We start from the raw sequence: 13563 nt of genomic DNA, 5'->3' as shown, positions 1-13563 counted from the left end.
CCTGCCATCCAGGACCTCTATACCAGGCGGTGTCAGAGGAAGGCCCTAAAAATGGTCAAAGACTCCAGCCACCCTAGTCATAGACTGTTCTCTCTGCTACCACACGGCAAGCGTTACCTGAGTACCAAGTCTAGGACCAAGAGGCTTCTAAACAGCTTCTACCTCCAAGCCATAAGACTCTGAACATCTAGTCTAATGGCTACGCAGACTATTCACATAAAATAATACAATTTGATTTGAAACCAAGCGCGACAGGTACTTGCTAGCAGTGAATTGTGAGTGACGAGTGCCGGTGGAGCATCATGTCTCAGTTTCCTAAAGAAAAACCTGGCTTCCAAAAACGAAAAGAAGGACAGGAGAGAGAAAAGGGCGACAGTATGTCACCCGATGTTTCACAAAGGAAGGTGGGTGTCGTCCGTGACTGGTGGAAATGAACCTGTTAGCGTCGTCCGTAGTGAAATAAGCTACTTTTGCTCCCCTAACATTAGTTACTTAATGTTATCTTCACAGAACATTCTGAGTGTTTACATAGGGTTAGGGTTAGGGTCAGGGTTAGGGTTAGGGTCAGGGTTAGGGTTAGGGTCAGGGTCAGGGTTAGGGTTAGGGTTAGGGGTTAGGGGTTAGGGGTTAGGGTTAGGGTCAGGGTTAGGGTTAGGGTCAGGGTTAGGGGTCAGGGTTAGGGGTCAGGGTTAGGGGTCAGGGTTAGGGTTAGGGTCAGGGTTAGGGGTTACATTTCACTCCTTTTTTAGCCGACATTTAATCAATGCAGGCAAACTTTTAGCAAACTGTTCATACTAAATCAGTTGTCCCTGTCCCTGCCTGGTGCCAGACCCAACAGTCACAGCTTCAGACTCACCAGCCCTGTCTCCTCATCCCCATAGCCCTGAACCAGCCCTGTCTCCTCATCCCCATAGCCCTGTCTCCTCATCCCCATAGCCCTGTCTCCCCATCCCCATATCCCTGAACCAGCCCTGTCTCACCATCCCCATACCCCTGAACCAGCCCTGTCTCCTCATCCCCATACCCCTGAACCAGCCCTGTCTCCCCATCCCCATAGCCCTGAACCAGCCCTGTCTCCCCATCCCCACCCCCCTGAACCAGCCCTGTCTCCCCATCCCCATAGCCCTGTCTCCCCACCCCCACCCCCCTGAACCAGCCCCGTCTCCCCATCCCCACCCCCCTGAACCAGCCCCGTCTCCCCATCCCCACCCTCCTGAACCAGCCCTGCCTCCCCATCCCCATAGCCCTGAACCAGTCCTGTCTCCCCATCCCCATAGCCCTGAACCAGCCCTGTCTCCCCATCCCCACCCCCCTGAACCAGCCCTGTCTCCCCATCCCCACCCTCCTGAACCAGCCCGGTCTCCTCATCCCCATACCCCTGAACCAGCCCTGTCTCCCCATCCCCATAGCCCTGAACCAGCCCTGTCTCCCCATCCCCACCCCCCTGAACCAGCCCTGTCTCCCCATCCCCATAGCCCTGTCTCCCCACCCCCACCCCCCTGAACCAGCCCCGTCTCCCCATCCCCACCCCCCTGAACCAGCCCCGTCTCCCCATCCCCACCCTCCTGAACCAGCCCTGCCTCCCCATCCCCATAGCCCTGAACCAGTCCTGTCTCCCCATCCCCACCCCCCTGAACCAGCCCCGTCTCCCCATCCCCACCCCCCTGAACCAGCCCCGTCTCCCCATCCCCACCCCCCTGAACCAGCCCCGTCTCCCCATCCCCACCCCCCTGAACCAGCCCCGTCTCCCCATCCCCATAGCTCTGTCTCCGAATCCCCATACCCCTGAACCAGCCCCGTCTCCCCATCCCCACCCCCCTGAACCAGCCCCGTCTCCCCATCCCCACCCTCCTGAACCAGCCCTGCGTCCCCATCCCCACCCCCCTGAACCAGCCCTGCCTCCCCATCCCCATAGCTCTGTCTCCCCATCCCCATACCCCTGAACCAGCCCTGTCTCACCATCCCCAAAGCCCTGAACCAGCCCTGTCTCCCCATCCCCATACCCCTGAACCAGCCCTGTCTCACCATCCCCAAAGCCCTGAACCAGCCCTGTCTCCCCATCCCCATACCCCTGAACCAGCCCTGTCTCACCATCCCCAAAGCCCTGAACCAGCCCTGTCTCCCATCCCCATACCCCTGAACCAGCCCTGTCTCACCATCCCCATACCCCTGAACCAGCCCTGTCTCCTCATCCCCATCCCCCTGAACCAGCCCTGTCTCCCCATCCCCATACCCCTGAACCAGCCCTGTCTCCCCATCCCCATAGCCCTGAACCAGCCCTGTCTCCCCATCCCCCTGAACCAGCCCTGTCTCCCCATCCCCATACCCCTGAACCAGCCCTGTCTCCTCATCCCCATACCCCTGAACCAGCCCTGTCTCCTCATCCCCATACCCCTGAACCAGCCCTGTCTCCACATCCCCATAGCCCTGTCTCCCCATCCCCATACCCCTGACCCAGCCCTGCCTCCCCATCCCCATAGCTCTGTCTCCCCATCCCCATACCCCTGAACCAGCCCTGTCTCCCCATCCCCATACCCCTGAACCAGCCCTGTCTCCTCATCCCCATACCCCTGAACCAGCCCTGTCTCCTCATCCCCATACCCCTGAACCAGCCCTGTCTCCTCATCCCCATACCCCTGAACCAGCCCTGTCTCCTCATCCCCATACCCCTGAACCAGCCCTGTCTCCTCATCCCCATACCCCTGAACCAGCCCTGTCTCCTCATCCCCATACCCCTGAACCAGCCCTGTCTCCCCATCCCCATAGCCCTGTCTCCTCATCCCCATACCCCTGAACCAGCCCTGTCTCCTCATCCCCATACCCCTGAACCAGCCCTGTCTCCTCATCCCCATACCCCTGAACCAGCCCTGTCTCCTCATCCCCATACCCCTGAACCAGCCCTGTCTCCTCATCCCCATACCCCTGAACCAGCCCTAACTCCTCATCCCCATACCCCTGAACCAGCCCTGTCTCCTCATCCCCATACCCCTGAACCAGCCCTGTCTCCTCATCCCCATACCCCTGAACCAGCCCTGTCTCCCCATCCCCATAGCCCTGTCTCCTCATCCCCATACCCCTGAACCAGCCCTGTCTCCTCATCCCCATACCCCTGAACCAGCCCTGTCTCCTCATCCCCATACCCCTGAACCAGCCCTGCCTCCCCATCCCCATAGCTCTGTCTCCCCATCCCCATACCCCTGAACCAGCCCTGTCTCACCATCCCCAAAGCCCTGAACCAGCCCTGTCTCCCCATCCCCATACCCCTGAACCAGCCCTGTCTCACCATCCCCAAAGCCCTGAACCAGCCCTGTCTCCCCATCCCCATACCCCTGAACCAGCCCTGTCTCACCATCCCCAAAGCCCTGAACCAGCCCTGTCTCCCATCCCCATACCCCTGAACCAGCCCTGTCTCACCATCCCCATACCCCTGAACCAGCCCTGTCTCCTCATCCCCATCCCCCTGAACCAGCCCTGTCTCCCCATCCCCATACCCCTGAACCAGCCCTGTCTCCCCATCCCCATAGCCCTGAACCAGCCCTGTCTCCCCATCCCCCTGAACCAGCCCTGTCTCCCCATCCCCATACCCCTGAACCAGCCCTGTCTCCTCATCCCCATACCCCTGAACCAGCCCTGTCTCCTCATCCCCATACCCCTGAACCAGCCCTGTCTCCACATCCCCATAGCCCTGTCTCCCCATCCCCATACCCCTGACCCAGCCCTGCCTCCCCATCCCCATAGCTCTGTCTCCCCATCCCCATACCCCTGAACCAGCCCTGTCTCCCCATCCCCATACCCCTGAACCAGCCCTGTCTCCTCATCCCCATACCCCTGAACCAGCCCTGTCTCCTCATCCCCATACCCCTGAACCAGCCCTGTCTCCTCATCCCCATACCCCTGAACCAGCCCTGTCTCCTCATCCCCATACCCCTGAACCAGCCATGTCTCCTCATCCCCATACCCCTGAACCAGCCCTGTCTCCCCATCCCCATACCCCTGAACCAGCCCTGTCTCACCATCCCCAAAGCCCTGAACCAGCCCTGTCTCCCCATCCCCATACCCCTGAACCAGCCCTGTCTCACCATCCCCAAAGCCCTGAACCAGCCCTGTCTCCCCATCCCCATACCCCTGAACCAGCCCTGTCTCACCATCCCCAAAGCCCTGAACCAGCCCTGTCTCCCATCCCCATACCCCTGAACCAGCCCTGTCTCACCATCCCCATACCCCTGAACCAGCCCTGTCTCCTCATCCCCATCCCCCTGAACCAGCCCTGTCTCCCCATCCCCATACCCCTGAACCAGCCCTGTCTCCCCATCCCCATAGCCCTGAACCAGCCCTGTCTCCCCATCCCCCTGAACCAGCCCTGTCTCCCCATCCCCATACCCCTGAACCAGCCCTGTCTCCCCATCCCCATAGCCCTGAACCAGCCCTGTCTCCCCATCCCCACCCCTCTGAACCAGCCCTGTCTCCCCATCCCCACCCTCCTGAACCAGCCCGGTCTCCTCATCCCCATACCCCTGAACCAGCCCTGTCTCCCCATCCCCATAGCCCTGAACCAGCCCTGTCTCCCCATCCCCACCCCCCTGAACCAGCCCTGTCTCCCCATCCCCATAGCCCTGTCTCCCCACCCCCACCCCCCTGAACCAGCCCCGTCTCCCCATCCCCACCCCCCTGAACCAGCCCCGTCTCCCCATCCCCACCCTCCTGAACCAGCCCTGCCTCCCCATCCCCATAGCCCTGAACCAGTCCTGTCTCCCCATCCCCACCCCCCTGAACCAGCCCCGTCTCCCCATCCCCACCCCCCTGAACCAGCCCCGTCTCCCCATCCCCACCCCCCTGAACCAGCCCCGTCTCCCCATCCCCACCCCCCTGAACCAGCCCCGTCTCCCCATCCCCACCCCCCTGAACCAGCCCCGTCTCCCCATCCCCATAGCTCTGTCTCCGAATCCCCATACCCCTGAACCAGCCCCGTCTCCCCATCCCCACCCCCCTGAACCAGCCCCGTCTCCCCATCCCCACCCTCCTGAACCAGCCCTGCGTCCCCATCCCCACCCCCCTGAACCAGCCCTGCCTCCCCATCCCCATAGCTCTGTCTCCCCATCCCCATACCCCTGAACCAGCCCTGTCTCACCATCCCCAAAGCCCTGAACCAGCCCTGTCTCCCCATCCCCATACCCCTGAACCAGCCCTGTCTCACCATCCCCAAAGCCCTGAACCAGCCCTGTCTCCCCATCCCCATACCCCTGAACCAGCCCTGTCTCACCATCCCCAAAGCCCTGAACCAGCCCTGTCTCCCATCCCCATACCCCTGAACCAGCCCTGTCTCACCATCCCCATACCCCTGAACCAGCCCTGTCTCCTCATCCCCATCCCCCTGAACCAGCCCTGTCTCCCCATCCCCATACCCCTGAACCAGCCCTGTCTCCCCATCCCCATAGCCCTGAACCAGCCCTGTCTCCCCATCCCCCTGAACCAGCCCTGTCTCCCCATCCCCATACCCCTGAACCAGCCCTGTCTCCTCATCCCCATACCCCTGAACCAGCCCTGTCTCCTCATCCCCATACCCCTGAACCAGCCCTGTCTCCACATCCCCATAGCCCTGTCTCCCCATCCCCATACCCCTGACCCAGCCCTGCCTCCCCATCCCCATAGCTCTGTCTCCCCATCCCCATACCCCTGAACCAGCCCTGTCTCCCCATCCCCATACCCCTGAACCAGCCCTGTCTCCTCATCCCCATACCCCTGAACCAGCCCTGTCTCCTCATCCCCATACCCCTGAACCAGCCCTGTCTCCTCATCCCCATACCCCTGAACCAGCCCTGTCTCCTCATCCCCATACCCCTGAACCAGCCCTGTCTCCTCATCCCCATACCCCTGAACCAGCCCTGTCTCCTCATCCCCATACCCCTGAACCAGCCCTGTCTCCCCATCCCCATAGCCCTGTCTCCTCATCCCCATACCCCTGAACCAGCCCTGTCTCCTCATCCCCATACCCCTGAACCAGCCCTGTCTCCTCATCCCCATACCCCTGAACCAGCCCTGTCTCCTCATCCCCATACCCCTGAACCAGCCCTGTCTCCTCATCCCCATACCCCTGAACCAGCCCTGTCTCCTCATCCCCATACCCCTGAACCAGCCCTGTCTCCTCATCCCCATACCCCTGAACCAGCCCTGTCTCCTCATCCCCATACCCCTGAACCAGCCCTGTCTCCCCATCCCCATAGCCCTGTCTCCTCATCCCCATACCCCTGAACCAGCCCTGTCTCCTCATCCCCATACCCCTGAACCAGCCCTGTCTCCTCATCCCCATACCCCTGAACCAGCCCTGCCTCCCCATCCCCATAGCTCTGTCTCCCCATCCCCATACCCCTGAACCAGCCCTGTCTCACCATCCCCAAAGCCCTGAACCAGCCCTGTCTCCCCATCCCCATACCCCTGAACCAGCCCTGTCTCACCATCCCCAAAGCCCTGAACCAGCCCTGTCTCCCCATCCCCATACCCCTGAACCAGCCCTGTCTCACCATCCCCAAAGCCCTGAACCAGCCCTGTCTCCCATCCCCATACCCCTGAACCAGCCCTGTCTCACCATCCCCATACCCCTGAACCAGCCCTGTCTCCTCATCCCCATCCCCCTGAACCAGCCCTGTCTCCCCATCCCCATACCCCTGAACCAGCCCTGTCTCCCCATCCCCATAGCCCTGAACCAGCCCTGTCTCCCCATCCCCCTGAACCAGCCCTGTCTCCCCATCCCCATACCCCTGAACCAGCCCTGTCTCCTCATCCCCATACCCCTGAACCAGCCCTGTCTCCTCATCCCCATACCCCTGAACCAGCCCTGTCTCCACATCCCCATAGCCCTGTCTCCCCATCCCCATACCCCTGACCCAGCCCTGCCTCCCCATCCCCATAGCTCTGTCTCCCCATCCCCATACCCCTGAACCAGCCCTGTCTCCCCATCCCCATACCCCTGAACCAGCCCTGTCTCCTCATCCCCATACCCCTGAACCAGCCCTGTCTCCTCATCCCCATACCCCTGAACCAGCCCTGTCTCCTCATCCCCATACCCCTGAACCAGCCCTGTCTCCTCATCCCCATACCCCTGAACCAGCCATGTCTCCTCATCCCCATACCCCTGAACCAGCCCTGTCTCCCCATCCCCATAGCCCTGTCTCCCCATCCCCATACCCCTGAACCAGCCCTGTCTCACCATCCCCAAAGCCCTGAACCAGCCCTGTCTCCCCATCCCCATACCCCTGAACCAGCCCTGTCTCACCATCCCCAAAGCCCTGAACCAGCCCTGTCTCCCCATCCCCATACCCCTGAACCAGCCCTGTCTCACCATCCCCAAAGCCCTGAACCAGCCCTGTCTCCCATCCCCATACCCCTGAACCAGCCCTGTCTCACCATCCCCATACCCCTGAACCAGCCCTGTCTCCTCATCCCCATCCCCCTGAACCAGCCCTGTCTCCCCATCCCCATACCCCTGAACCAGCCCTGTCTCCCCATCCCCATAGCCCTGAACCAGCCCTGTCTCCCCATCCCCCTGAACCAGCCCTGTCTCCCCATCCCCATACCCCTGAACCAGCCCTGTCTCCTCATCCCCATACCCCTGAACCAGCCCTGTCTCCTCATCCCCATACCCCTGAACCAGCCCTGTCTCCACATCCCCATAGCCCTGTCTCCCCATCCCCATACCCCTGACCCAGCCCTGCCTCCCCATCCCCATAGCTCTGTCTCCCCATCCCCATACCCCTGAACCAGCCCTGTCTCCCCATCCCCATACCCCTGAACCAGCCCTGTCTCCTCATCCCCATACCCCTGAACCAGCCCTGTCTCCTCATCCCCATACCCCTGAACCAGCCCTGTCTCCTCATCCCCATACCCCTGAACCAGCCCTGTCTCCTCATCCCCATACCCCTGAACCAGCCATGTCTCCTCATCCCCATACCCCTGAACCAGCCCTGTCTCCCCATCCCCATAGCCCTGTCTCCTCATCCCCATACCCCTGAACCAGCCCTGTCTCCTCATCCCCATACCCCTGAACCAGCCCTGTCTCCTCATCCCCATACCCCTGAACCAGCCCTGTCTCCTCATCCCCATACCCCTGAACCAGCCCTGTCTCCTCATCCCCATACCCCTGAACCAGCCCTGTCTCCTCATCCCCATACCCCTGAACCAGCCCTGTCTCCTCATCCCCATACCCCTGAACCAGCCCTGTCTCACCATCCCCATACCCCTGAACCAGCCCTGTCTCCTCATCCCCATACCCCTGAACCAGCCCTGTCTCCCCATCCCCATAGCCCTGTCTCCCCATCCCCATACCCCTGAACCAGCCCTGTCTCCCCATCCCTATACCCCTGAACCCGCCCTACTCCCAACTGAAGGAGGAGGTGAGCAGCATTGTGTTGAATGACATGTCAGTTGGCATAATTGCAGGTACTGAAATGCATTGAGGACAGGAATGTGATTCTCCAGTCAGGAAAAATCTCACTTGACACAGAAGACAGCAAATATCAGAGCGTTATAGAAAGAGACACAGTCTCTTAGAGATGGATGAGAGTCTCTCCTGTCTGAGGCAACACTGATTGCTTTAGCAAGAAACACAGCCGCCAGAGGAAAAGGAAGAGATTCCATGACGAGACCTCTCAAGAGGAGACAGCTCAGGACAGCGCAGCAACAGTGTTTCGGGACACTGTGTTTTTACTGCTATGGACAACATCATAAGTGACTTGAACACGAGGTTCCACACCACTGCAAAACACTTTGAATCATTTTCTGCTGTTCTGAAAGTTAGGCAGATTAGTGAGGGTAAAGTCCCTTCTGTGTGCCAACCACTGATCACGACGTATTCCAGAGATCTGACACCTGAGTTTCAACATGAAGACAGACACCTGAACACTGTATATGCTGCCACTTCCGCCCCTAACATGTCCCCTTGGTCTCCTGACACCTGAACACTGTATATGCTGCCACTTCCCCCCCTAACATGTCCCCTTGGTCTCCTGAACACGGTATATGCTGCCACTTCCCCCCTAACATGTCCCCTTGGTCTCCTGAACACTGTATATGCTGCCACTTCCCCTCCTAACATGTCCCCTTGGTCTCCTGACACCTGAACACTGTATATGCTGCCACTTCCCCCCTAACATGTCCCCTTGGTCTCCTGACACCTGAACACTGTATATGCTGACACTTACCCCCCTAACATGTCCCCTTGGTCTCCTGAACACTGTATATGCTGACACTTCCCCCCTAACATGTCCCCTTGGTCTCCTGACACCTGAACACTGTATATGCTGACACTTCCCCTCTAACTTGTCCCCTTGGTCTCCTGAACACAATTTGTAAGATGCAGCTTGCAAAGCATGTTTGGAGACGTGGGCATTGCTTTATGTATAATTCTGGTGGCGAGAGATCTTTCAGTAAGCTAAAACTGATAAACAACTATTTGAGGTCCACTATGTCCCAGGACAGGCTTTGCAGTCTTGCCATGCTGTCCATTGAAAGTCAGTTAGCTAGAAAGCTGGACTTCAAAGACTTGATCAGGGACTTTGCTAGCAAGAAGGCCTGGCGCTGGGCTCTTGGTGGGTAAGGCTGAACAAGGGCCATAACTGTTAAATGACATGGCTTTGGATATTGGATCACTACACACATGATGCCCACAGGCTGAGAACAAGACTGAGAACAGACTGAGACCAAGATATATCTAAATGTAAGGGCTGGATTGCCATAAAATGTGTTGAGTACAATCAAGACCCCAAGTGGAAGAAACCTATTGATTTGGTGACCTCTTGACCTTTCCTCTAGCGCCACCATCAGGCATTTCCATTTCTACTTTTACAGCTGCTTATTTTCTAGTTGCTATGTATACTTAGTTTAAAAATGTGCTGCTGATTTTATTATTTTATTTGTTATATCATTCTATAGATGTTAATGTTAATTTATTTTAATTGAAGAGGTTCATGTATATTTAAGTTATATTTATTTTAAGTTATTCATTAATGTTAAGAGAATTTTCCATTGAAGAATTTTCCAATTCAAATTACATTTAGACTGTAAAAGACGTTTTTATAGAGGGGATCAGTCCTGCATCGAATAGTGAATTCCACTGTATTCAGAATGTTGCATGCATGTCTGCACAGTGTTATATTTTCACAGCTCGCTGTCAGTAAATATTGGACTACAAGAGAGTTGCAGGCCTGCAAAGCTAGAGTTATTTAAAGCTTTGAATGGGTCGATTGGGTTCTGGAGGTGTGTGGTTACAGCAATTGCACAGGGTTGGTGTGGCCTGTGGTGGGGAGGCCCCATGTGATATATTATCATGTGACCCACCCACCCACCCACCCACCCAGTGGAGGCTGCTGAGGAGAGAACTGCTCATAATAATGGCTGGAACAGAGTGAATGGAATGGCATCAGACATGGAAACCATGGAAACCATGCATTTGATGTATCTTTGATACTATTCCATTGATTCCGCTCCAGTCATTAAGGTGCCACCAACCTCCTGTGACACACACAACACCCCAAAAACCCCACCCCCCCACCCACACTGACTGCCTCACACTGACTGCCTCACACTCACCATCCAATCCAGCCAGCGATCCGTAGTCCTTCTGAGCGTTGCTCTGCGTCTGATCCAGCTGCTGCTGCTGCTTGCGGACCTCCACGTCCTGCTGGGAAACGTAGTCCTCTGCGTAGTCCAGAGGGAAGTCCAGGTCCTGGTACAAGGGAGAGGTAGAGATCGGTGTTGCTGCCCCACGGTGGCGGGAGGCCGGCTGGGCGGGGGAGGAGAGGTACAGGGAGACCAGGTCCTGGAGCACCTGGCGGTCTCGGTCCTGGGGGCGGGACCCTTTACCCCCGGCGTGAGTAGAAGGGCGGGGGAAACCACCACCCTCCAGAGAGTTAAGAGAGCGCTCCTCGTCGTCCTGGTAACCATACTGCTGCTTAATAAACCCATGAACAGACACAGAGATGCCCTCTGGGAAAAGGAATTGATACAATCTCCTGTATTTATTATGGATCCCCATTAACTTCCCGGGGTCCAGCAGAATGAAGGCAGTTTATACAATTTTAAAAACATTACAATACATTGACAGATTTCACAACCCACTGTGTGCCCTCTGGCCCCTACTCTACAACTACCACATATCTACAGTACTAAATCCATGTGAACATGTGTGTTTAGTGCTTATGTTATCATATGTGTATGTGTGTGTCTGTGTCTATGTGTGTGTTGCTTCACAGTCCCTGCTGTTCCATAAGGTGTATTTTTACCTGTTTTTAAAATCTAACTTTACTGTTTGCATCAGTTACCTGATGTGGAATAGAGTTCCATGGCTCTATGCATTTTGATTTATTTTTTAATTAAAATGTAACCTTTATTTAACGAGGCAAGTCAGTTAAGAACAAATTATTATTTACAATGACATCCTACCGGGGAACAGTGGGTTAACTGCCTTGTTCAGGGGCAGAATGACAGATTTTTACCTTGTCAGCTCTAGGATTCAACCCAGAAACCTTTCGGTTACTGGCCCAACTTTCTAATCACCAGGCTACCTGCCGCCCCATGTAGTTCTGTGCACCTCCCATAGTCTGTCCTGGACTTGGGGACTGTGAAGAGACCTCGTGGCATGTCTTGTGGGGTATTATATGGTATCTATCTACAGTGTATTTATATCATACGACTCAGTTATATAGTATCTATGTACTGTATTTACATTCTTACACACATGAACTGTTGTGGTAATAGTAGTTGTGTGTATGAATGTATATACAGTAGATAGATACCATATAACCATGAGTCGTATGATATAAATACACTGTAGATGTGTGTGTGTGTGTGTGTATATATGTGTGTGTGTGTGTATGTATATATGTGTGTGTGTGTGTGTGTATATATATATATATGTGTGTGTGTGTATATATGTGTGTGTGTATGTGTGTGTGTGTGTGTGTGTGTGTGTGTCCATTCCCACCTGGCGGTAGGTGTAAGGGTCCAGAGTTTGCATGTGGAGGGACTGGGAGGCCTTGGGGGGATCCACGATCATGTAGTCCAGGTAACTCTGCATCAGGTCTGGGTTGGGATCGTCCCCTTGAGCCTTGGTCCTGGAGCTGGGAGGATACTGCATCTTGGAAAGATGGGCATTCTGCACAGGTTCTGAGGACCTGAGAAATACAGTATGAATGGAGAATATCAGAATAAGGCCAACCCATTAGCACTTGCAGACCCTTATAGGGAACATAGCTTCCCTCACTCACAAGAACTCAACTTCCAAGTCATCCTGCACCTGTCTAAAAATGGCTTCCCTCTACTGCAGGAGTATTTGACCACAGTCCTCTGATGATGGCTTCCCTCTACTGCAGGAGTATGTGACTCCAGTCCTCTGAGGATGGCTTCCCTCTACTGCAGGAGTATGTGACTCCAGTCCTCTGATGATGGCTTCCCTCTACTGCAGGAGTATGTGACTCCAGTCCTCTGAGGATGGCTTCCCTCTACTGCAGGAGTATGTGACTCCAGTCCTCTGATGATGGCTTCCCTCTACTGCAGGAGTATTTGACCACAGTCCTCTGAGGATGGCTTCCCTCTACTGCAGGAGTATTTGACCACAGTCCTCTGAGGATGGCTTCCCTCTACTGCAGGAGTATTTGACCACAGTCCTCTGAGGGCCACTTTCTCTAACAACATTTGAGTGTGACTTAGTCTACTTGTGCTCTATGTCAGACGCTCAGTGACAGTGACTGACTGTCTGCTTAGGGCACTCATCAATGGGACCTCAATGGAAATAAGTATCTGAATGAATTGTGTTATTCCGACCACGTTTAAAAATATATACATGTACTGTGTATACGTTTTTAACTGACAAATAAAACCAACCAATCAATCAACTACCAGTGGAAGAGAGAGACGCAGAGGCTGTGGCCTGTTCCTCGTGGACTGGATTTTAAACATCTCTTCTCTAAACTCAAAGATCTGGTTCTGGGGCTTTCTAAAGGTCTCTTCCTAATCTCATAACCTTTCCTGGCTGCTATTACAAAACAATTCCCCCATTGAGTCACAGACCTTCCTGTGGAAATCTGCAGACAAATAGAACAGATGTAATTATAGATCTGCTTTTAATTATAGTCAACAGAGCAGGAGACTCACTGAGACGAGGGGTTGTCATGACGTCCAGACAGGGGGCGGGTCAGTGAAACACGGCTCAGCTCCTTGCGAATGACGTACTGGGTGATGTCATCCTGCCAGGACAATCCTGCACAGCCATAGGCCGATACAGATGTCAATCACAGTAGTCATAGATGTAACCTGGTAACTTGAGGAGTGTGACCTTATAGAGCCCTCAGCCCTGTTGCCGTGGTAGCAGATGAGACCTGATTATCTGTTCATGATCTTTACCATCACTAAGGTAACAGTTCACTTTTACAACCACACTCTGAACCTAACAACCTTTGTGGGAATGGGTTAGTGAGTATGCATGGAGTACGGATATGTCTATATGTGGCTGTGTGTGTGTGTGTGTGTGTGTGTGTGTGTGTGTGTGTGTGTGTGTGTGTGTGTGTGTGTGTG

General features: G+C 55.6%; 1 protein-coding gene across 5 annotated transcripts in view; it reads right to left on the bottom strand.

The window, feature by feature from the left end:
* Positions 1-13563, bottom strand: part of LOC110495547 (receptor-type tyrosine-protein phosphatase-like N) — a 45262-nt gene that overhangs the window by 17612 nt on the left and 14087 nt on the right. For all 5 annotated transcript variants that reach the window (XM_090207427.1, XM_090207431.1, XM_090207430.1 and 2 more), the window contains 3 exons: positions 13144-13249; positions 11975-12164; positions 10582-10939 (listed from right to left, as the gene is read on the bottom strand). In XM_090207427.1, the coding sequence (XP_090063553.1) occupies positions 10582-10939; positions 11975-12164; positions 13144-13249 (654 nt within the window). The remainder of the gene's footprint in view (positions 1-10581; positions 10940-11974; positions 12165-13143; positions 13250-13563) is intronic.

The sequence above is a fragment of the Oncorhynchus mykiss genome, chromosome 18, assembly GCF_057628025.1.
Source record: "Oncorhynchus mykiss isolate SJ-2025 chromosome 18, ASM5762802v1, whole genome shotgun sequence".
Taxonomy (NCBI): Eukaryota; Metazoa; Chordata; class Actinopteri; order Salmoniformes; family Salmonidae; genus Oncorhynchus; species Oncorhynchus mykiss.
Note: the sequence above shows the minus strand (reverse complement) of the source record. Positions and strands in the feature narration are given on the sequence as shown.